A 26,498-nucleotide genomic window follows, 5' to 3' on the forward strand; every position below is an offset into this window, starting at 1 on the left:
GACAACATCAGAAGATCATATAACGTAGATAACATTAATTTATTGAAAAAATAATGGAACCAACATATAACAGACGCTAGATAGAGGTGGAGTGACAACCTAGAACCAGTATGAAAGGAAAGAAGTGCCGATAGACCTGTTATAGAAGAAAGAAGAAACTAACCAAAGAGAAGCATGAGGTTTTGGAGAAGAGTAAAGGGCTCAAGCCATCCAGTTACATGAACTATGAAATCTTTCATTGCTATCTCATTAAAAGCAACCAAAGGATGACCTACGTTTTTTCTTTCAGATATTTTGTCCCGGTGACTGTTAGGTTAGCTTTGACCAAATGACAATCTAAATTTAACTGAAGACGTTTCATATCTGTTAGTCGCTCGAAAAACCTCAAGAGACTTAAATTGAGACAACTATGAATTGGTTGAGCGTTACTTTTATTAGATGTAGAAACTTATAGCTTATGAAGATAAATGATATTGTGTATTAAGCACGACTTGTTACATCCTTTGATTGGCGAAATGAAATGGAGCGAACATTCAACTCTCAAACATCATTTTTCGGTAGAATGAATGAATCTAAATCTAAACTTGATATTTTTCCTGACTTCTTAATTGATTATAATATAATCTTACAGCTCAAGAAGATGTTCCAAATTTGCAAAAGCCTCTTTATGGATTCGCATAATATCATTGTACATCAGTGATCTACAAAAAATTTCATGAAAGTTTTGTTTTAATATTAATTTTTGATAAACTTACAAAATGTGCAACTTATTTCTTGGAGGAAAGAGATTATTTGGAAAGATCTTGATGTGATTGTTATCCAAATATCTGCAAATAATACATAAATGTGAAAGTGAGTTTCACAGTAACAAAAAATAACATTCGTTCCTAACTACAAGATTGATCTTTGTTATAATTCGGAGCTAGTAACTGACATTTACTTTATCGTAAAGCTTCCTCGTTCGAATGTATCTCTCGCATCTGTAAATATATAAATATCACCGATTTCTCTGACAAAAACTAAAAGAAATAAATTTATCGATTCCTCACTTGAATTCGATTCTATTTAGGTAGCAGTATCCTCCGTTATTTCTTACAGTAAGTAACTTCTCTGCAGCTTTTAGACCTTCGTTTAATAATAAAAGATTATTGCTAGGCCACGGCTATGACCAAAAACAGACTACCAGCACCTAGATTAAAGTGGAGAGCTGCAATGAACTCTGCCTTCTCCAGATACGTTTGTCAAGATTTTATTAATAAGTGGAGAGGATTTGACCAAGCAGATGTATCTTGTTCACCTGGAGGATTCTCCAGTTATAGAGCGATTTGAGGGCTAAGGCGAGAGTGTCTGAGAGAACTATAAACGGATTACCAAGCCTATTAGGACAGACAAGGTTTCCTAATTCTGTGTAATAGTAAGAAGAGTCTCCAGCCAGGGATATTTATGGGACTGCGCATCTTTACTAGAATTTTGAGGATCAAACTATCGATCAAAATTACTACTTTCAATTTCCTGCCAAACTTCGTGAAAAAATGGAAAAGATACGATCAGAATTGTGGAAAGTCAACTTAAAAGTTCTACACCAAGACAACACGCCAGTTAATTTCAGTTGAAGCGCGGAAGAGTAATGTTTAATTGAGGATGGAAGATTTTCGGTGCTGTTGCAAACAACGCCCTACGATACCGTAGCTTATTATGCAATATCCTCACTCGATGCCACTTTCCCTCTCTCACTCCTGTAGCATCTAACGTCTACCTTCATCCAAGAGCTGCACGATGACGCTGTGGCATCATATTGGTTGACATATGTCCTTCTTATCCTAACTCAGCTTAAACTACCTTTCATTCTACTGTGAGGCATGGCAGGGTATTATTTTAAAAGGCTTCCACTAGTTCCCTGTGACATTCCATCAGATTTATCCCTTAGAGAAAAGATATTTTGATGTGTGTGTACTGCTCAGACCTTACTATCACCTATTAAAGAGTCATCTGTTGTTTTACTACATACAAATTATCCCTGCGGAACTTTCATATGACACAAACTTGTGATTCCTCCACATTTAAGTACAGTTGCCATAACTTATGACCCAATCTTTGTATGTAAAAGTGAAAAGTTAATTAAACTTTTTTTTAGTAGTTTGCAAATTAGATTAAATATAGATTTCTCAATACTCTCGAGCAAACAGTTAATGTGGTACACCTTTGATCAAATTGAATATTCTACAAATTAATTTCGTCGAAATAGAATGTTTCTAATTAACTTACAAGCTTTTGGTGTGTTCCAGTTTGTAAAACGATTTCTCTTGGATTTCAATTACGTTGCAATGCACCAAAATTCTGTAAAGAAAAATAATAAACATATAAACATTTCTCATTAGATGTAGTGTATTGGAAACCATTGGGTTTGTCTACCCATAAATTATTTTAACGAATTCTACAGTGACAATTGATCAGAAATGGAATTAATTATTCTCGTTTTTCAGTTAACAGTCTTTACGAGTTGTTAATGAAAGTGTTTTTTAAATTTGAGTTGGCAACAACACTTCATTCGACAATTTATTTAACAGATTTTTGATAAGTTTTAAAAGAGAAATATGGTTTAAAGCCCCTCCCGCTCCTAAAATGGTGACATTCATTTTTACGTCAGTCATTTATTCTGAAAAGCGTATTTTTCAACTTCATTTCGCTCTCTAAGCATTCCATCACTACATTAAACATTTAACAGTTGGATTATAGGCGATTAGGGACCACTTAAAACTAATCCAATCAAACAACTGAACCTCATAACGTCATTAGACAAACTGTTAAGCTTGGCATATATTGTCCAAAAATATGGAGATGACGTCTTAGTTGATCTTGTCGAGTTAAAATGCCCTTAGTCCTCTCTAACTCCAATAGCATTCAGCGTCTGTCTTTATTCATGAGCTGCTCAATGATGGCACGTTCTCACTGATCGCTCTTCTATAATATGGAGATGATGTCGTAGTTGATCTTCTTCGGTTAAAATATCAGATGCTAGTCGAATATTGCGCCTGTTTAAGTGGCGCAGATATTTAGTAAGAGAGGCAGCAAGATATTTCCATTTATCTCCATAGAGTTTGTTTCACGAGAAGACAACTGAAAGATGTAATAGCAGCAAGAATAGGCTTTGGACAGTGATTTCATTCTAGCGAGCGAATCAACATCATCGTTTTTCCGAGTACAAACAAAGAACTGGAGGACGTTTTTACAGTCTAGCATAAGCCTAGAGCCCACCGTTTGAGCTGAAGAAAACAAGTTCTTCGTATTTGTATACCGTCTAAGTGCTATTCCATACATTTGGCAGTCGAGAAACTAGATAAAAGTCAGCGTGATCTTTCTTACAGCCCCGCATCTTGTGGAGCGTGGATGCCTAACTTAGAATGACAATTTCCAATCGGTGAAGATTCCTATTAGGCCAATTCCATTTTCCAACAGTGAATATTTATCAAATTAATAATTTATTTACCCCATTAAACGTGATAAGCCCGGTAATATTATCAAATTAATATGTTTCTATAGATCATTTGAAATGGGTAGAAATCTATGCGTTTTAGCGCGTCTTGGTGATTCTAGCAAAGATAATGGTGAGAATTCAAGAAATTATTGTATTGCTAGTGGTTCTTAATAAATTTGCAACAGTTAAAATAAATCTAATGCTCGAAAATCGAGTTTAAAGATTCCTTCACATACATAAAGTAAATCTAATACGAACGTGACTATTTCTTGGAGAAAATCGATAATAATACGGATAATTTTTTATACATGTTTGCAAATATAAATTTTACAAATTTCCATTCCATAGCAAACCCTAAAAAAAGAGAAACCGGCTAAGGTAATTGAATTTCGATCACCTTTGCGTATTCAACAATTTTCAATTTGAAATACGTTCAAATATTGACCTATCGTATCCATATAACTAAAGAAATTCGCTGCTACAACTACAAAATCCTTTCAAATATTTTATATTGAAAAATTTTGATTATTTGAATAAATAAACAATTTTAAACATTAAAAATCATGTGATTTTTTGACTAGTTCCTCATCAGTGTCGTTATTACTAGAAGTTAATCAATCACATCGGTTTTTCGTATATGAAAGGAACATTAAATCATCTCAAGAGCCTATGGAAGACAATTTTCATACGAGAACGTATTTTTGAAAACAATTGAGTGCAATGTTAAATAACAATTTGATCTAATCAAAAGATTTTGTTTTCTGATGAGAGCACACACGGTTATGTTAATCATCAAAATAGCTGCGATTGATCTAATGAGAATCATCACTGGATAAAAGAAGAATAAACGAAATATCCTGATATATTTAATCTTTGGGCAAGAATTGTTGGAAATCATATTATTGATGACGACTTAAATGAAGATAAATATTTAGAACTTCAAAATAATATCACGTCAACTTCAATGAACTTATATCTTCCATCCATCCTGCAAACCGACAAGTTTCAGAAAGATGGAGCACCACCCCTTTATCAAATCAATGTCCGGCAGTACCTCAGTGCCTAACCAAATTTCTCCAAATCGGTGGATAGGGATGCCGGCACGATCTCCTGATCTGAAGCCATTAGACTTCTTTTTAAGGGGATATTGTAAATGTATTGTATACAAAACAAAACCTCTCAGCTTAGATGTATAAAAAATCAATTCACGCATGCTATCACATTAGTCATGTTGTATAACGTGCAAGAACTGTACGAGAATGAAAACGAAAATACAAACGAACCAAACACGCCTTTGAATTGACAGAGGTGCAAGCGGCTATCAAACAGCACAAAAACAGAAAAAGCCCAGGTCAAGATGGCATAACTAAAGAACTAGTGATGTACGGGGGTAAGATCAAAAAATCCCAGACGATTTGAGAACGAGTATTACGATTCTCATGTTTAAAAAAGGAGATAAAAAATACCATCTAATTATAGAGGAATCAATTTGCTGGGTAGCACTCTGAAACTTACAACAAAAGACATCAGAAATAAAATAAATAGTCTTAACACGTTAATAGATAAGCAACAGGGATTTAGATGGGAAAGGTCGTGCACAGATGCGATTTTGGTCATCAGGCAGATCACAGAAAAATCGATTGAGTACAACAGACAACTAAAAGACGTAGTACATCTACTATACGAGTAACAAATCCCTTATGACTTGATAAAAACCATTGAAAATATATACATGGACAACAAAATTTTCTGTGTCATTTTTGTTGCTTATCTTTGTTTCTAAGTACTTAAAGGTGTCGACTACTTCGAAGATAAGGTCATTTATGTTCACTGTTTCCTGTTTGCAAATTTCCTTCTTTCTTTCAATTTCCATATATTTTGTCTTTTTCTGATTCATTTTCAATCCTCTTTTTCCTGCCTCTCTTACAATTTTCTCCAATGTGCTCTCTAGACTCTTTCGGTCTCTTGCTATTAGTGTCAAATCATCAGCATATGCTATTACTTGTATTGATTTATTAATGATATTTCCATTGTTATTACATTCTCTTATTATGCCTTCAACTGCTATGTTAAACAATACCGCTGAGAGTCCGTCACCCTGTTGTACCCCAGCATTTATTTCATATTCCTCAGCTATTCCGTTTTTTGTTATTACCCTTGACCTAGAATTTAGCATAGTCATTTTACCCAATCGTATTAACTTTTGGGGTACTTGTAGTTTTTGCATATTATAACATTTACATATTAATGTTGTGCTCATAGCTTTTTTCGACCACTTGCTTTATAGTATGTATGGTATCTACTGTAGATTTTCCTTGCCTAAAACCTTTTTAGTATTCCCCCATTTCTGGTGTTGTTACCTTTTTCAGTCTATCATTTATTAATGTTGATAGTACATATGGATTTTCTCTCTTCAGTTTTGGTATGATCAATCCAGTAGACCACTCTCTTGGCATTGCCTCTGTTTCCCATACTCTTTCTATGATCTTGAATATCTTGCACCTTAGTTTATCTCCTCCATATTTTATTAGTTCATTTACTATTTCGTCTGGTCCTCCTGTTTTATTGTGTTTCAATTTGTCTATGATGTCATTACATTCTACTTTCGTTGGTTTTTCTTCATTCCCTAATATGGAACCTTTGTCACTTATATCATCTTCTTCGTATTCACTGTCTTCTTCCGTAAATAATTCTTTGAAATACCGACTCTATTCTCTTTCATTAAAATTTTGTTGTATTTCGTTTTCTATTCTGTTTCTTTATATGTTGATATAATTTTATATTATTTTTATTAACGAATTTATTCCATTTGAATCTTCCACACCGTAAAAACCAACAAATTTATGTTTATTCACTTTTTATAGCAATTTCCGAAATAGTTGAACGTATCAATATAACGTCATATCACGTTACAATTTCAGTATACAAGATAAAATATTTCAATTTCCTGGTTTCCGTTGCTGAGTTGATGTTAAAAATACATCGTTAATTGCCTCAAATTGATAGGACGTTCAAGTATATACAAATAGCATTCATGCGAGATTGTTTGTTGTGTATCTTTCCAAACCAGAAAAGCTTTGTTTCCACTCTATCCAGCTTTTCACTTCAATTGGATTCTGCTTGAGTTGTTTATCCAGAAATTCAGCCATTGTGTCAAGGCTCTATGAAGAACAGTTCATTCAGCATTTGTATCTTACCACCGACCAGTAATCAACTGTATAAACAACCTGAGTAGAGTGCCATCAGACAATTTCGAAGTGCTCTCTGAAGAGGGTTTTGGGGTGATTCATTCAAAAGATGTTTTCAGCTCTGTAGTCCACTCTAGACTCATATTGGAACTATCAAGTATAGGAATTATGAATCTAAAAAGTATTTTGAAGTGTTCATGTCATTGGTTCGAAAAGCTGTATGCAATCCAATAGACTTATGACGGAAATTGTTAGCTAGACCATGTGCCCTTCCATTTTCCTGGACAGTTATTCGTCTAAAGCTTCTCATGTTCTACCTTAGAGGTGGTATCCACCGCCGTGAGTGACTTGAGAGCTAATCGACTGTTGCAGGAGATTGAAATGTGAATTTCAAATGCTTTCGATTGATTATATGTCCAGGAAAATCACCAAATTGGGCACTGAAGTTGTAGCAATTGAAAGAGACGTTAGGGCTTCTTCGAGGTTCCTATCTATTAGTATAATTGCTGCTCATTTTGTCATTGCATCCAATTCGCTAGTTTTTCTGTTCATTACATTCATCATTGTTGAAAACAGAAATTCTATGATATCAAAATATTTTCTATATTCAAACTTTGTAGAGAGTTATTTATTTTGCGTATAATCTTATCGAAACAAACGAAGTAAATAGTTTTTGTTGGTTTAAAATGTGACGTATGGGAATAACCAATGTTAATATATGTAAATATTCTTTGATACATAAGATTAAGAACGAAGATAATTTTTTAAAAACTCGACATATTTATATTGTTATGAATTTCAGTGTGAATATATAAATAGGTAAAATATTAATGGAAACAGTGAGAATGTGGTCATAAGAAATAACAAACTTCACTACTAATAAGGGATTAAGACAAGGAGGAAGCTCAAGTCCATTATTATTTATCACACGATGTCTGGCTAATAAATAGTGAGACTGTGCGTCTAGAGGGCGCCCTAGAAGGCTGGGGTGAAAAAATGGTAGATATCTTGACTATGCACGTCCCAAAATACATTTCCGTCACTATTATAGTATTTGTACAGAAGCGGTTTGAAACAAACGTTTTTTTTATCGTGCCGAAAACCATATGTCACGAAAAACAGGAGCAACGAATCAATCTCAAATTTCTCGTTAAATTGAAAAAAACTCCGACTGAGTGATATATATTGTTGCAAGAGGCTTATGGGGACAGTTCTCTATCTTATGCGCGTGCTTTTGAGTGGTGTAAGCGCTTTAGTGAAGGCCTAGAAAGCATTGAAGATGGTCAGCCCTGTGACTGCTTCAACTTCGGTAACAGTGACCAAAATCAACCAAATTGTGTGTGCAGATCGTCGAATGAGCATCCGGATGATTGTCGGGACTGTAAACGCCGATAAAGAAACGATTAGATCTGCTTTGAAAGGGAGCCGATTTGAGTCGATGTAAGCGGTAAAGCAAAAAACGGCAGAGTTCCTAAAGGCACTCATCAACGAAAACTGCTACTATCAATTAAAAAAACGTTAGAATTTATCACTTGATCAACAGATTTTTATAAAAAAGAAGAAGTTGGAGGAGATAACACTTTTCCGCGAACCTCCCCCATGTTGAAACAAGAAGAAGAACTGAAACTTTGCGATGTTGTTCACTTTGGCATGGTTGTTGGAGTTTTATTTTTATCATATTTCATAATTTTTTATTCAAAACATTCTCATAATATCTTATTTCAAGGTTTTTATAATTTTTTAAAAACAGTTTCTTTAAAACATTGATAATTTTCCCATTATCTATCCTAGAAATGTCCCAAATTTTCAACTGTGGCATGAAATTTTTCTTTAATGAGACATAATTTGGTAAATATTGCAACTATAAAAATAAAAAAAAAACATACTCTTTGCTAACTCATATAATTCAACTTAAAAATGGTATTTTCGGATTTATTATTAAAAAAAGTTTCAAGAAAATGCATTTTCTGTCAAAAACTCAGCAGTTTTAATCATGAAAAATTAAAGATCTATGTTTAAAGCTTACATCATTAATAACTTCATAATTTGAATCCCCCTAATATTTAAAGGCGTTTAGTGATGGAAACAAGATGTTATGCTTGCACTCGGAAGCTTACCATTTGTTAAAAACTCTTATATACACAGTTATATTAAACTTCAAACCCCTTGACGAAATTTTCCTACTTCATCAACAAGATTCACTGGTTTTAAAACACTGAGTTCGCATGCAGGCACCCAGAACGTCAATTTATCGAGATTATTTGTTTTTGGAGAAGTCCAAGCTTATGGAATTAGCTACCAAGGCACACTACAATCCAAAGAAGTTCAAGATAAATATCCACAGGGTAGGCACCACTTGAAGTACTTTGTGTCTGCTTCTAACATAAAAAAAACATGATGGTGCACTTCCGCATAAGCCTCCCAAGGTACTAAATCTCTTTTTTGTGGTATGTGGGAGAATCTAAATATACAAAAATGTGCATATATTACTTTCTTTTTTAATTTAAATACGTTTTCATGAAAATAACATAAACTAATCTTCTTCTATGTGTAAAAGAATTATACATCTGTATGTAAATATGATACAATAAAAATAAGACGAACGTTTTTGTTGGAATAAACGTTTATTCAATGATAAAAGAGTACAATTGTGCAGTTGGTCTAAAAGAAGATATACTAAGAAAAATCAATGTTATCGATTTTGGATTTTGGAGATGCGTGGCCTCAATACATGGCGGTCATGACAGGTAACGTTTTCAAAATAAAAAAATTATATATCATCCAGAATCTCAGTAGTCTTATCATTATCAATAATAAACATACTAATAAAGTTGCATCTAGAAGGAATGATTTCTTTACCTTGATTTTATGGCAACATCCTGACCATATTAAAATTTTTGTCATGCTGTTGGCAACTTTAAACGCATCGTTTTTCATTTCAAATTCTCCTTTTCGTTAACCGTGAAATATTTATATCACATTCTTAATAATACAACTTTTTCTGGTATCGTTCGTTATAATAAATTTTCTTTTTAACCTTTTCTGTTTGAATCGCAATGAACGAGATTTCGTTTTTCTAATTTATTTGTATGATTTCTATTTGTTAACTGCATTAAAAAACACTATCTCTTACGTTTTTAATGTATTTAAATACCTTACACTACACTTAACTATCACTCAACTAACATTAATAATTTATTGAAATTTTTCAATTACTTCCTATTTCGGTCTGTTCACTACGACTATTTATTTTAATATGAACTAAACTGCACTTCATAAACACCTTATATATCCCAAAAGACTTCGAAAAACTTCTAGAAAATAAACCGATACAAATAAATTAATAGGCCTTCCTCGAAATTATTTAAAAGAAACAATGTAAATAAACCGCCTGTTATATAAAAAGCAAACATCAAAGGTGGCGCGTCCGCTAAATCCGGGTAAGGCCAGCTCCAGGGCGGAGATGCCTTCGTAACAAAATCTTCCTCGAGGAATTTACAATCTGATTGTCACAACGATTATGACATCAGTGATGTGAATCGTTTCTAAACGTTGTAGTATTGATGTATTTCTCTATTTTATTTTTAATTTTAGACACCTTCAATTTTGTGGGGCTATAATTATGCTTTTCAGTTTACTTCAAGATCGAAGACGTCAAAATTATCAACATGATTTTGACAGTAGTAAACAGTGGCCCGTAGTGATTATATCATATGACGAAATTGTGTGATCTTCATATCATATTGGGGCCAAAAACAAAATCCAAAATAAGCTGCAAAGGGTGGTTTGCTTTGGGATAACAAACATATCATGATCATGTCCCTGGGAAGCACTACAAGTCATTTCGGTAAAACAGAGAGTGTACAAGCAACAGAGCATGGAAGCTCGGTGATCTAATATTGAGGACACAATGCGTTTTGATTTGAATGACTATTTTCAGAAAAGAATTCATCAATCTTAACACGCTGCTCAATAGTTTACTCTTCATGGATGAGTTGGATCAAGACTGAAATATATAAATGCCAAGTAAAGTTGCATGAAAAATATTACGCCATTTTTCACAATTGGTGGACCGCACTAGCAATAATTTAAAACGGTAAATTTATATTCACTATTTTCTTTCAGCTTTAATAGCGATGGTAAATGCTGGTATCCATTTTGCTTGGCCTAGTCCTAGTTTACCAAAAATTATGTCAGATGAATATAAATTTGAAATAACTTCGGAAGAAGCATCATATATAACCATCATAGGTAAGTTTTGTCTTTGTAATTGGAGCTTTTAAATAAAAATAGAAAACTAGAAATTATGGAAATTAGCTAAGACTTTAATTAGACATTTTAAAAGTATTTACAAAGATCCGAAGTTTCCCGTAACAATGTAAAAGAAATTTTTTCAATAAGCATCCTGTAGTTCATTCCAAATGTGAATCCTACTTTTTCGTTACTATAAAGATTGGTACCCTGATTTTTTCGAACACTTCTGGCAAGCAAATGCTGGTGTACCATTCTCCTACGTTGCTCTAATGCAACGGTGGCGACATATCTAGTTATTGAAAAAAATACAGGCAATCATTTGCTTTAAAGTACGTACGCGAATAATTTTTGTTCGATTTGGCTCGTCTTAAAAGACTTTTACAGTCCATTGTCGTTTAGGTTCGAGTTCAAATGCATAGATCCATGATTCGTCGACTGTCACTATCTTATAGACGTCTTTTGAAGAACCGCTATCGAATTTTTTTAGCATTCCTTTGTACCAATCCACTCGAGCTATTTTTTGAACGATTGTGAATGTTCATGCAATATTGAATGTATGCAAGTGGAACTAATGCCTAAATATGCCTCAATCTCCTGTATGTATATGTTATACAGAGTATTTAAATATTATATTTATATAAAATGGTAGACGAAAATTTTTCGACCTCTTGTATATGTATATGTTGGAGCTACCTACCTCGTACTTGGTCAAACAAAAAACAACAACAATGGACTTTTGGATATCGAATTCACGGAAAGGTTTCTCTAACTATTTATTTTTTTTACGTTGCCGTTTAATTTGTCCTTTTTTAATTTGAATTTAACTCAAGAGGTCATGGGCTCAGCACGCTTCCACTGCGTACCTCTGCTTTGATCCTCCAGTTTCTCAATAGAAGAAGAAATCAAATGATCCTGACGTAATCATGATCAACTATCACACAGTGACACACCAGTTCACTAAATAAACTTGATTGTGTAGAATTACAGACGGCTCTCAAATCAACTGTTTACTACTTATTAATAGAAGTTGTTGCGATATAAATAATAATCCAGTTGTTTTCCTCAAGCTTAACCTCAAGCTCAAATAATATAGGAATGTGATTCTAGCCTAACATTTTCTCTAGATTGTAACACATCTACTTTTTCGGTTTTACGGAATCAAAAGAGGACATCCGACATACGGAAACAAAATTACGTTATACCCTTATAATAGTTGATAAGTTTTTTAGGTCCTTGTGGTGATATCCTAGGGAGTATCCTGTATCCCGCTTTAGTCGACAGAATAGGCAGAAAAAAGACGATTCTTCTTATAGCAGTCCCACAGATAATTTCCATGGGAATGATATATTTCTCATTCTATTCCAAAGTTTTACTTTATTTTGCAAGATTAATTGGAGGATTGGCCGAAGCCGGTTGCTTTACAACTTTGCCTCTGTACATCGGCGAGGTAAGAAATCATATACAGGGAAAGGAAATGTTTGAACTGGTGACTTATGTAAAAGTATAAATATAAAATAGGTACATAGAACAAAGTTCGATTCGTTTTTATAGTATCTTTTTTTGGTGTCTTGCTTTCAAGTGTGACTTCCAATCGCTGGAGTATAGATCTGGGAAATATGGTTCGTTCATTTGATAGATTTTGATATAGTTTTCAAAGAATGTTTTTTTTTGCGTACGGGGCTTTTTCTTTATCATTTTATTCCTCAATAAGACCAAAAATGTACAGTAATATTTATTATTATTAGTTATTTAGTTTCGGGTTCATAAGCATATTGACGTCTTATGAAGCACCGCGATTAATTTTTTCAGAAGTTCTTTACATCAATCGACACGAGCTTTATTTTGAGCGATGGTCAAATTACGCGAACAAATATTTTTAACAGCCAAATGCTCATGCAATCTTGAATGTATGTAAGTGAAACTAATGCCCCAGTATGCCTCAATCTAATGGTATGCTACATGACGATTTTGCAATATCAGTTTACGCACACCATCGATTTTTTATGGCACATCACCCAATTTTGGACGACCTCTACGAAATTCATGCTGTAGCGAAGTGCGATTACGATTAAATTCGGAAATAAGCGATACACGGTTGCTCGAGATGGTGCTTTATCACATCAACAACATTTCAGATAAGCGAAATATTTGCAAATGCATATATTCAAGCTGCAACAATGTCTACAGCAAACAATTCCTTCAAAAAATGTGGCATATTGCCTTTCAATCAGAATAATTTCACAGATACAGATTTTTTAGCTGCATCAACCACAGACGTACAGCTAGCAAATAATGAGTCTGGAACAGGTCCTTTAAATGTCGATATTCCAGCAACAACCGCCACCTACCCTTGAAGAACATTCATTTTAAGCAGATTTGCCTGCTTTAACAACACCACAGCCTCAGCCTGGACCATCAAAACTTAATGAACATAGTCTAATCCAATTTCCGATTCGAAAAGAATGCTATGATTTGACAACTTCTTTGGCAAATGCTTCGACACAAAAAATTCTCGTGATCCCGACAGTCAAACAAAGAAACCAAACGAGAAACAACTATCGCCGAGGGAAAACCCTATAAAATGGAGTTAAAAGAACGAGAACAATTTAAGAGAACGAACAGATAAGACAAATAACCCCAAGTTAGAGAAGAACTACAAGAAACAGAAGACCCAAAAAGTTCCCTATGGTGTAGAAAATGCCGTCGACGATACCATGTGCACCGTTTTAACGTGAATAACACTTATTCAAAGTCTTCGGAAGGTTGGGTGGCTTGCCAACTATGTGGATGGTGGGATCATACAGCTTGTGTTGGTGTAGAGGACGAAAATACAGAAGAAATCCACATCTGCTTGTACTGTGACGCTAAATAAATATGTACCCTGGGGCACGATTGGGTTTTCATTATAGTTTCAAAAAATTCACCAAATTCTATGCCAAATGATACTTTAGTAATCAAAGTGTTGTGATTAGTTTTAATTAATAAATGCATTGTATTGATTATATCACTGTGTATTTTCTTTAACGTCCCCATAATTTTCATTGCCTCAAATTTATTTTTTAGGTGTCGGAGCCTCAAGTCCGTGGCGTATTAGGCTCTCTATTTTCCTTAGTTTTCATCATAGGTGTCTTCACGGTCAACAGCATCGGGTCTTACGTAACAATCCATACAGCAGCTTTAGTATTCTTAGTTCTACCCATAATTTTCGTTCTATTGTTTTCTAGAATGCCTGAGAGTCCTTATTATTACATTATGAAGTCGAAATTTGACGAAGCGGAACAGTGTTTGAAAGATTTGAGAAGGAAAGATCAAGTTGATAGAGAGCTTCAATGTTTAATAAACGACGTTAATAGACAGATGTCTGAACCTGGGAGGTATCAGGATTTGTATCAAATTCAGAGCAATAGAATCGCTTGTATTGTAATGTTCGGCTTAAGAATTATCCAACAGTTGAGTGGAACTTCGGCGATTTCTTTATACATGCAGATTATATTTAACAAATCTACTAATATTTTATCGAAAGATTTAGCGTCAATCTTCATATTTGGTTTACAATTGAGCGTTAATTTGACAGCTGTTTTTATCGTTGATAAAATAGGACGAAAACCGCTGCTAACAATTTCATGTATTGGATGCTCTCTACCTTTATTCATCATGGCTTTGTTTTTCGTCTTACAGGATTACAGCAGTTACGATTTATCAGATTTAAATTATATCCCCTTAGTCGGTATAGTAATCTTCACCATAGCTTTTGCTATTGGTCAAGGTAACGTGGTGAATCTCATGATTGGGGAGATGTTTTCTTCAAGTATTAAAGCGAAAGCTTCTTGTTTGATGAACATCCTTTTCGCTATATTTATGATTTTAACAACGAAATTGTTTCAATTGACTTCCGATCATATAGGCATGTATGTACCGTTCTTTTTTTTCGCTTTTTGTCAAGTTGGTGGCGCTGCTTTCTCATATTTAGTCGTACCAGAAACAAAAGGGAAAAGTTTAGAAGAAATACAGCAAAAATTGAAAAAGAAATGAACAGAAAAGAAGCGCTATTTATAATTGTTAATTTTAATATGAATTATAATAGATGTGGATATTTTTTTAAATAAAATTATATATTTCTTATTCGTGTATGATTTCTAATTATTAACTTTAAAATAGTATATTGTTTGTCTACTCATGTCTGGTTTCTACTTAATTCCTTCCACTTTTTAAGTTCAACTTTCAACTCAATTAAAACATTTTTGAATCCGTCAGTTAAAAGAATACAATCTAATTTTCAATAGGTCATGGAGACCTTCAATAATTAACGAAAATGTTACAACTGTGATGGCTCTTGTGATATCATTCAATAAATAAAACACACATTATTACATATTCAATACATGCGAAAATTTGAGCCAAAATGGTGCCGATATTTCTTATAACCGAACAAAAGAAGAAATGTCTGTATTGAATTTAACGAGGGGATTATCAATGACCAAGAATTCTTCTCTAGATCATCTTCGATATTTGAGTGTTATCCTGTAATAAAGCGGCAAACCGAGGAGTGAAGCACAATCTCCAGCATATCAAATCATTCCGATTTTTTGCTTTGATATTGTGCAAAAAAATTTGAACACAAACTGTCAATCAAATGTTCTATACGAATGTCTTAAAATATAATGCAAATAATTTCCACAACGTCTTCATAGTATTGTGAGAGGAATGTTTATTTTTTTTTATATTTTTATAATTTTGTCCACGTTCTGCCAAACAAATACTAAACAACGTAGCGTCTTCAAACTTGAAACATACGCAGTATAGATTTTGAACTTTCTAATACAGTGATATTCTTCAAGCAACTACTGCCATCTCCAGGTCAGGCCAGATACTCGGGGACCATCCTCGTATATTGTTTTATCAATGTTAAGCGGTAGTTAATTAATTGCAAGCCAGTCAGAGACAAATTTTAGGTCATTACTCATAATTTCACATGCTTCATCCCATGTTTTACCTTCTACAAACACTAGTGTGTACAATGACACCATAAGGTCATTCATCATTCATATTTAAGCATTAAAATTGAATGAAATGGTTCAAAACCAATTTAGTTGATCATGGAAGAGGATTTTTTATAAGAAATTAAGATTCTATAGGATTTGTCTCTTTGTAATCATTACGGGTTTGCTTAGCTCATTTCTCTAAAACTACAAAATAGAGAAAGAATTATAATTAAATCAGAGTTTCACACTGGTTTTTGTTTCTATTGAACTACGTAATAACTAATGGCTGTACTAAATAAAGTACATACAATTATCGTTTGGTAATGGAAATAATACTGATTTCATTATATCTAACATTAACCAGGTATAAAAGGATTTTATACTCATAACAGTTAATGTTTGAAGAGGATTAAAACTGTACGGGGTAAAATCCTTTAATAAATTGTCGTACAAATTACATGGTATAATCGAAAGGGTTTGATTTGGCGCTTAATTACTTTATCAGTCAATATAAAAATAGTATATATAAAACACGCCCTAAAAAGACTTTTTCGTACTATCACTGCCTCAAAACTCACAATTATAATGCTTACTTTCGATCTCTGATATAATTGTGATAGCAAATATCATGAATATTATCGAAGGTTCCAGAATTTCTAACTAATTTAGTTATTAATAATCATTTGGAAATATCTGATGTTTTTCTAAAAACTTATTCATGAGCAATAAATCAAATAAATAATTAAAAATTAGAGTTTAATTACAGAAGTTCGTTATTTTGATCGTGAAAAATTCACCGCTTCTAAATGTGATCTCATACTATAATAGTTTTACGAAATTGGATCAATTTTTACGATATGTACTTTGTTTAAATTACTTTGTTAGTTTGTTTGGTATCTGTATAAATCTATTGACTTTTACATTTTTGTTATTCTGTTAATATATTTTCAATTAAATTAATTTGTTTTTAGAAATTTTGGAAAATAAATCATTCACATGAAAGCTCAATAGTTGGTAAGCGTGGCTTACAATCATGTAATTGTTAGATAGACATAAAATAGTGACTTTTTATTAAAAAACCTTGTGAACTTACTCTAGAAGTATTTTAAGTCTTATATACAAAAAAATTCAACGAAAAAGTTTCAAAAAAAAAATTGTGAACTAAAAAATAAACTTTTTGGCTCGAGTCTTAATACAATTGGTCTTCTAAAATGCTTTAAATCCGTGATTCCAAAAGGGGTCTAGATAGACCACCAGGGGTTTATAGGAGACTCGACAGGGGTCTACATTGGGGGTCAGAAAATGGGTGTCCACAATCGTAAGCGGGGGTCCATGAACATTTTGAAAGATTTTGTTCGATAGTGAAGAACTAAAACTAAAACTGTTAATTCGTCGATGAAACTCAGACACAATTCAAGTACACATAGATAAATCTAATCTTCACTACACCGGATCCATAAAATTTTGAATGAAACAAAAAAATTTGGGACCCAATGCTGCAAATAAGTAGATGCTGATGATAACAAAGTTAAAAATTTATATTGTGAATTGTAATGTGGTCTATGAGTTCTAAGCCTAACATAGAAAGAAATCTGAAAATGAAAAAACTTCTCAGTATTTTTATTTCTACACACTTTTCAGAACGTCGAACTAAAGATTCTAGCAACTATAAAAATAATCGGACGGGGCCAGACCAGTGCTTTACAGTGGATGTTTAAACTCTGTGAAGCTATGTGTACTATTATAGCCTTGAAAAGTGAAGCAGTGTAGACCGGAGCATTATCATGAAGCAAGCGCACATCTCAGCTGATGGCATAAGCCATAATAAGTTAGAGTGATATGGCGCGTTTACAGTTGTATTTGTTTGTATTGTAACCATCACTTTTTTGGCGCTTTTAGTGGCCTTTGCTTATTTGGCACGAGCTCTCCTTTCTGATACCACACCATTGAATCTGTTTTGGATATCGGATCATAGTTATAGACCATAATTTCAACACTAATTACAATTGATAGTATATTTTCTTAGTCCTAGCGGCAAAATTCTAAAATTCGCTCACAACATTCTACTAGACATTGCTTCTACACTGCGCTGAGAAGATGCTGGTTGCTAAGAATAATTTCTTCCACAAATTTAATGTTTTCTGAGGAAGTCACCATCACTGCACCTCCAATGATCTTCGTACTCAGCGAAACAACTTTTAATTGTTAAAACGAAGGACACATGTCAACGTAAACAGCTTCCATTTTATTTTTGATTTGTGTCAGTGTTGATTCTGATCAAACATACTACAAAACAACTTGACTAGGTGGTGGTTCGAGTTCTACTATAATAAAATGGATCGAGGCTACAACTTAATAATATTTTACATAGATGATGCAACACCCCTGTTTTTCAGCTGCTTTTCAGGTATAACCCAGCTGAAAAATTCTGGGAGTCACAACTATATACCGTGGACAAAGTTATTATAAAAGTATTAAATTTGTGGATAACGCCCCGCACGCAAGGAGCCATATAAGCAAATCATCAAAGGATTTTTAAAACACTGGCCTAAAATATGTTTATCTTTAAGAAAATTGAATAGAAAAGTGAATAAACACATTCTTAATAATAAAGTCGATGCAGAGGATAAAAAAGCTAAAAAAGTATATTGTGGAAAGTTAAAATTTATAATTATGGATATTGTAGTAAAATAATTTTTTTTAGAAGGGGCTATTATACATCGATGGTATCGGTATCGAGAATCGAAAAATTTTGCTATCGACACATCTCTAATATTAAGAAATAATGTAATGTTAGTTAGAATTATTGTAAAATCATTGTGGTGTGTGAAAAAAATTGTTAAAGAATGAATGAATATAAAGTATGGACATTTGATGTTTGTAGTTAGTTTAGGAGAGGTGAATCGTTGATGCAAATTGGTTATTCTCGACTTATCAGAAGGTGGAATTAACCAATTTTAGATAAATAAATATGAAGAAATTTGTCCAATGAAAGTGGACGATAGCTTATCGTTCAATGTCTAAAATTGTATGTATCAATACTTACAGCTTTTCTACTGAATAAGGTATATTTTTCAGCGAATCTCTTGATAAATTCTTAAAGTTATTACCAGTGAAATCCCTAAAAAATATTTTTCATAAACTTAGATAAACATCCAAGAAATGCATCTTACAATATGTTTATATCTCCGATAGGAAGATCATTAGGCGCCTTATCGTAATTCTGATGATCGCAAAGTAAGTCTTCTTTACGACAGTTACAAGGGCCGAAGTACACGAACGCTGTAATAAAAAAATCGATAAAGAAAAAGGTTGATTATTCATATAGAATACATATAATGAGCCGTTACTCTAAAAAAGTTCAATCAAAATTGGACTTACAACAATTGTTTCCATTCCAGTCGTCATGTTCTGCAGCTGGGTTTTTTCTATAAAGATGATCCCAATACTCATCATCATGCTCATCGTCTGCAACAAATAGAAATATTTCTAAATGTTGGAATGGAATTTCAAAATGAGAAGGGCATTTTTTATTCACTGCTAGAGAATATATAATTTGAAATAATGTGATTGGAATTGATTCGTTGAGTTGGCATACGTTTTTTCCGTACTTTTAAGAAACGGATATCTGCTTTAAAAGCATGAACTTTTGATAAAATTTTTCATATTTTAGTAAATTCTAATCATTCACTTATATTGCATGATTTTTGGGCTACGACTACTGATGAAAATTTCGGGGGAAAATTCGCTTTTTCGGCATTGTTATATCAATGGTATTCTTCCAAGTCAATAATATTATAAGAACAACAAATATATAACTACAAACTACTAAAATAAATGCTGATTCATAAACTTGACTTTCTATTTGTATTCTATTAACCCTAATTATAAACTTGACATTGCTGCCGTTAACCTAAAAATTTTGTTACTTTTTGAGACGTGGGTACTGCTTTTTGTTTCTTTTTTTTAATATTTTTGTGTTTTTGTTTGTTATCCGTTATTTATGGACGGTATATAGAAAATAACGAAGAGTTTTTTAATTGGGAGCATTAGGAAAAATCACGTGACAAACGCAAACGGATATAATTGGCTTTTTTCTAGCAGCAAAAGTTAATACGAACGGCCGACATGAAAAGATAAAATTCGTTTATGTTGGAAGTCATCAACGGCAGACGGCAACGTCAATCGGCAACAATGAATGGTCTTATGTATTTCAATGTTTTCAATTTTGTAACTTCAAATGTCAATGGCAACGGCAAACGCAAAGTTAAGTTTATGAATCGGCCTTACTAGGCGATTGGTTGAACGCGTGCATTGTTATTTTATGTGCAAAGCATTCAAGACTGTATTCGGTGTTAAGTATGAGTAAATTTAATAGATAACATAAGAGGTAATAGACAACATATATATGGTTTGCGATGAAGAGGTAACAAATGATTTTTATCGGATATTGCCCCTTACCACTCACTTCAGAAAGATGAAATTACAAGCAAATCTTTCCTCAAAATTTATAATAACCTGGTAATCTCAAAAAGGTATTTATACATTAAGAAGGTTACTTGGAATTTCCTGGATCAGGTATCGGTCAGTTATGTGTGGACGGATTATCATTTTATTTGCTGGGAAATTGGTTCAGAGAAATGTTCCCTCTCTGGTCACCACACATGTTTTATTAATTAGACTTCTTCTAATGAGAGAAGAACTGTTAATTGAAACCACGGCCAACATTTGCATTGTTATGGACAATCACTTACAATGTGATAAAGTTAAAATTGTTGTAGTGTGTTAAAGAGAAAATGAAACTCACCGCATTCTTCTTCATCGCTTCCGTTAGGACAATCAGCAACTCCATCGCAATTTTGACTTTGTTGAACACATAAAGTATCGTTAGCACACTGAAAGTAACCATCGGTACATATCCCACTTGGTATAGTCTTGAATTGTTCTGAAAAAAAAAAATATTAATATGATTTTTTTGCTAGAAATATATTTTTTAACAGAATGCTTAGAATGTTTTGATTCTTAAACGTGTCATTTTATACTGATAAGCAACACTTTTAATGAGAAGGAGGAGTATCTTTGACATTGATAAAAGCGTTAGATCTGAAATTATTGATTCGAAATTTGTTTTATCAAACTGGATCATAGCAATTATCAAAATTTTCGCTATTAGATTGGAGAAAGTGATGAGTGGCTCAGTCCATTTAATATCATCAAATTGGGGATATATTTTGTGTCGAAAACCTCAACAATCTTCACCAAAAATTTCACTTTTTTATTGACATAACGAACACATCGTTTTGTGAATTAGTATAGCAGTATCACCACACATAAGACAATTATACTGACCTGAATGGACTAAATTTTGAACATAAATTAGTTGGTTATAAGATCAAGAATTCAATGATAATATTGTCAAGAAATGTTTGTTGTTATGTTCTATCGGATATGAATCTGATGAGAGGGTTGGATACGGCAAAAACATTACATCCAGGTGTAGTGCTCGCGCATTATCTGTTGGGACTAGCGACTTGTTTGTTGAGACGACAGTGCCCCGATAGAACTCTGTTTCAGTCCCTGTAAGTTGTCCCAACAATTGGTTTTGCTCCTATCTACCTTCTTTTTCAGTGCTGTTACCACAGAAGGGTTCGGATCCCATGAAAGGCTTGTCTGCCCTCGCTTAGCAGCTAATTTATTTTCCTTCACTCCGGTGTTTCCCAGAATCCATTGTAGGGTAATTTTATCGAGATTTGGAAAACCAAGAAGCCGAAGGTCTCAATAATGAATTCGAAGATCTCAACAATGAAAAAGATGAAAATATTGTTGATCTAGTATAACAATAAAGACTTTGTTCACTTTTCACAAAACAATGGATTTTATTTTATGATACTTTGCTGAAGCAATTTTTGTAATAATTAAAGCCAAATCCCAAATCTTTGCATCAAAATCCGAGAAGTCCAAATATTGATTTTAAATTTTTCTAAATATTTATGAAACTATTTTGGAAATCTCGATCATTGTCTCTATTATAAAGTAAAAAGTTATGATTGGTCTGTGTCAGTTTTTTCCACATTTCCGATTCTAGCCTCAATTGTTCTAGTCATATAGGCTGTACTTATCGGACTGGTCTGGTATGTCAACTTTTATTGTTAGGTTATCAAAACAACTCAATTTTATACGTCAAATAGATATAAAATTTTATTTGAAGTATTGACATACTTCAACAAACATTTTATGTACATTTCCATATTCAAATAAATATATTTAAAAGCCTCGTGAGCATAAATTTGAATAATCTGTTTTTTAAGACAAAATTTGTTGCAGTCGTTCGTCCACATGAATTGTTGAATATTCAATGAACAAACGTTACGTTGAGACATATTTTCACTGGAGAAATAGTAATAAACTTAGACAAGTACTTTTTTAGGGTATCCATTTTGATGTCGAGTTGAAGAATAGCGAAATCGAGCTGAGGAATTTATACCACATTTATCTTTCAAATTGCCTTTTTAAAAAGTGATAAAAAACAGTTTTTCATGAGGAATACAAATATTGGACTGTTTTAAACATTCGGCAATGTATTTCTACTGATTTATTTTTGGGGTATTCATAAGGAAACAAATAATTAATTATATATAATAGTCAACCAACGTGGTAGTCCAGTACCGAAAACTATTTCACCTAAATTTGTTTATGCAATGCCTTGGGACAGCCCTGCGCCTTATTGGTCAAACCGAAATTATCCAAACAATTGCAAGGATTTTCAATTTTTCAACCGGATAAATTTTTTTATATGTTTTATTGAAATAGGTTAATATTTTCAGATATATGAATTTTTGAAGGTTCGAAAGATTTTGGGTACTTTTGACCTATCAATAATATATTTAAAAATATAAAATATAAATATTACTTTTTTATGATTCTTGTACAATAATGAATAACATTCTTAATAGAGATTTAAGAAAATTTCATTAGTTATAGCTGTTTAACACATTCAGCCCTGGTGCGGTCCATAAGCCCGCAATTGAACTTTCCCCACTGCTCAGAGTAGTCCTAAAAACCGCACGACGTATTTCATTTCAAACCTTCCCCATGGACCGAAGGACCTTATTTAAATGGTTTTACAGTTTGCTTGGACGAATCTGGGTCCTTGAAACATTACCCTTGGTCCATTTGCACGATCTTCAACTCCATTGTAAAACTAAAACCTAATTTTTTTTGTTTTAAATAATATTTAATTGAAATTTTTGAATTTGATTTATGTTACCACCGCTTTAAGTTGATCTTTCATTTTTCAAAACACATCGCACATTTTTGTACACTTTACATATGAGTAAAAGCATAAATCATCATTCAAATGATAAAAAAGCAAACAAAATTTTGTTTTCCCATCCTGCAAGTAGGGTGTATCTTCATAGAAATATAATGGAAAGATTTATTTAGAATAAAAAGTGCAAAATATGTTTTTTTTTGTGTACATAGGACTGCTCTGAGCCCTGGAAAAAGTTTTAGCGCTAAACACAAAAAACATCATTTTTTCGCACTACTTATTTCCAATTTTGGTGTGTAGAAAGTCAAAAAAATGTTTTGGACCCAGGGTAAAATTCATCAAGTTTGGTTAGGACTCAATGTTTTAATCGTTAATTTTGCGCGCTCATAAATATGTACCGATATTATTTTATTATTTATATATAATTGTGATTCCAAAAAATGTTCAAAAGCTTTAATATTTTATTGTTGTTGCTAAAAATCTACTACATATATAAAATAATATAAACTAATTTTAATTACGCTCCACATTTGAATAACTTTTGTAAAATTGCTCCCAGAAAAAAATTTATTGAAAACAAATTGTAGACAATTTAATTATATTTAATAGTTTTTTAAATAAAGGATAAATAATAATTCAGGACGATGCAGCCCATGAGTCACAGAGAGACGGTTATACTTGAAGGCATACTTGTGAACACGCGAAATGAACAATTAAAAAACAAATATAACCAATTAAAATGTTCTCAAATCTCTAGTAATAATATCTTTAACTATTATAGAAAACAACAGAAAAAACTAATATTCATATTTTTTTTCAATATATTTTTCATGGATGAAAAGTACCCGAATGTGAGTTTTTTCGAACTTTCAAAAATCATCTCTAAAAATAATAACTTTATCGCGAAAACTCATAGGGCCTTTTTATTTGTATTTTAATAAATTATTTGCAATTGTTTGAACAATTTCGATTCAAACAGTATGGCACTGGGTTGCACTCTGGCGACATGCGTTTATATAATATGTAGGGCAAAGAGGATCGCATAAACAAATTGAAGTTTGAAGGAATAGTTTTTGGTACTCGGGCGCTGACTCTTCCTATCCTATGGTGATAGATAGATGATTTTTTCGACTTGTATGGAACCGCTTGACGAGTTGAGTACCGGCTATTCCGATCGGAATGCACTGGCATCGATCAACGATACCCACTACTCCGATCGGAGTGTTGTGTATGCTTAATTTCTACGTACTAATATGCAGTCGGCATTAGCGAGGGTATGTTGGAGCTGCTCCGGCGTCCTTCTATAAACGTTTGTCGAGCACGTGGTATAGTTGGTTACACATTTTTTATTTTTTGTGTCTTCCAACCTGAACCTTTTGGACTGCAAAAAGTAAGAGTGATTGTTCTAATAAGCTCAAAGGTGAATAACTATTACAATGTTTAGAAGTTAACAGTGGTGACGAATATTTGTCGGAGTTCGAAGATGAAGTTTATCTCTACGAATCAGAGACAGAAAGTGATTCAGATGTAGATGGACATGATGATGACTAGTCGTTATGAAATTAGCTTTGCCTGTAAATACTGGTCCAGCTTCGATTAATGCACAATCAAATTTCCAGTGGACAAAAACAGGTACTAGAAAAAACAAGAGCTCTTAGTACCGGTTTCGGGCAGAGACTTTGTAATCGCAGATTGTAGACCAGACAAATGATTATGCTATTAAAGGTTTTCTCTGCAGTGAAACATCTGCAAAATGACGTATCACAAATTGGTAGCACCTTTCAGTTCCAGAATAGATTTTTTCTCATCTTAAGGTGTCTAAACTTTACATGTACCAACACTAAAGCTAACAATATCTTAGTCAAAATAAGATATGGAGTCGATTTTTTCAATGCAAAGATAAACAGTCTCTGTCAACCAGGAAAAGAATTGAACCTAGAATCTATGGTGCTATGGCGAGGGCGTTTACAGTTCAAATAATAAGGTTGCTGCAAAATGACACCTACTGCAACGGCATCATAAGAAGTGATCGTAAGCACAACCCACAAGACGTCATGAAGGCGAAATTAAAACGAATCTAGGTTCTCTGATGTTATTCATATTGGAAAATGGAAGCATAAAGGTCAATTATACAAGCACTGAATTTGGGAATGAAATTGGAATTTTCCAGAATAAAAGAGGAAAAGAAACTGAAAAACCTAAAGCCATTCTAAACTATAATAACTATATGTCAGGAATTGATCGCCAGGATACTATCCTTGCGATAAGGTAGTACAAGAAACTTTTCATTCATGTTCTGCAAATAAGTTTGACTAATGCATACATAGAAAGTACTCTGGTGGTCGTCGCCTTCGTTTTTATGACTTTCGACTAGTAATCGGAGATCTGTTAGACCCAAGTGATGATGTAGATGTATCTGATATCAGGATTGTGTCATCGGCATATCGTACATCATCGTAAATTATTATCGATTAAAAGTTTTTAGATCTTGTAGAAGTTACTATGAATGTAAATGATTTCCAGTGTTCCTTAAATACAAATATTTGAAAATTGAAATTCAGAATGGACTTTTTGTGTAAAAGATATCCAAAAGGGAAACCAAAACTTTTAAATAAACATTTATCGACATAACATATTGGAGAATGATAATGCCATTTTAAATTTGAAATATTGAAAACAAATATTGTATATCTTCAGGATTAATGGTGGGAATTTAGAATAATTAGGAGTAGATCTGTAGAACATAATTGGAGCTATACAATTGGCGAATTAGTTCACTAGGTTTCGAAGTAAAAATTGTAGAAATTGATTCAGACTATGTCCCTTAGGTGATATACTACTCCAATTTCCGATATAGTTCATTATTTCACAGAAATTAGATTGTTTGGAAATGTTAAAGTAGATATAAAAAGCAGATTGTTATAATAAATGAAGCAGAGACAGCAATGAAATTGATAACAAACAAAGCAGGATTATATTAAGGATTCTTTTTTTTCAGGATAATGAATCAAAAAGTAATTAATCACTTTGTTGCCTTGCTCTAATCAAAATAATGAAATACTATTTCGAGAAGGATAATTACTGAAACTAGAAATTCTAACTTTTGTGATTATATATAAAAGGATTTGTAATATTGACGTCATATTAGAAAAATAATTTAAGTTGCGATACATTTTCTTTTTAAATACTTCTTGTGATGGTTTTGTTAATTTAGGAATGATTTTGAATGACCACCAAGAAGGTCTGAATATAATCCACTATTACTGTGTAAGGGGATGCAGTCCTTAATTAAGATAAGTCTAATAAATTCATGATACGAACTGTGTGGG

General features: G+C 32.9%; 2 protein-coding genes across 2 annotated transcripts in view; one reads left to right on the plus strand and one right to left on the minus strand.

Annotated features, from left to right (window-relative positions):
• Window positions 1–26,498, minus strand: part of LOC130898905 (relaxin receptor 2-like) — a 72,528-nt gene that overhangs the window by 40,265 nt on the left and 5,765 nt on the right. Inside the window, exons 2-8 of the mRNA XM_057808501.1 lie at window positions 20,707–20,844; window positions 19,281–19,367; window positions 19,073–19,181; window positions 18,946–19,020; window positions 2,266–2,337; window positions 756–827; window positions 630–701 (exon numbers count right to left, since the gene is read on the minus strand). Coding sequence (XP_057664484.1) covers window positions 630–701; window positions 756–827; window positions 2,266–2,337; window positions 18,946–19,020; window positions 19,073–19,181; window positions 19,281–19,367; window positions 20,707–20,844 — 625 coding nt within the window. The remainder of the gene's footprint in view (window positions 1–629; window positions 702–755; window positions 828–2,265; window positions 2,338–18,945; window positions 19,021–19,072; window positions 19,182–19,280; window positions 19,368–20,706; window positions 20,845–26,498) is intronic.
• On the plus strand, window positions 9,245–15,039 carry LOC130898873 (facilitated trehalose transporter Tret1-like). The gene is made up of 4 exons (XM_057808455.1): window positions 9,245–9,410; window positions 10,789–10,914; window positions 12,147–12,364; window positions 13,981–15,039. Exons 1-4 carry the CDS (start codon window positions 9,353–9,355, stop codon window positions 14,947–14,949), a joined length of 1,371 nt encoding a protein of 456 aa, XP_057664438.1. The 5' UTR covers window positions 9,245–9,352; the 3' UTR covers window positions 14,950–15,039.

Source organism: Diorhabda carinulata, chromosome 10, assembly GCF_026250575.1.
Source record: "Diorhabda carinulata isolate Delta chromosome 10, icDioCari1.1, whole genome shotgun sequence".
In the NCBI taxonomy this organism is placed as follows: domain Eukaryota; kingdom Metazoa; phylum Arthropoda; class Insecta; order Coleoptera; family Chrysomelidae; genus Diorhabda; species Diorhabda carinulata.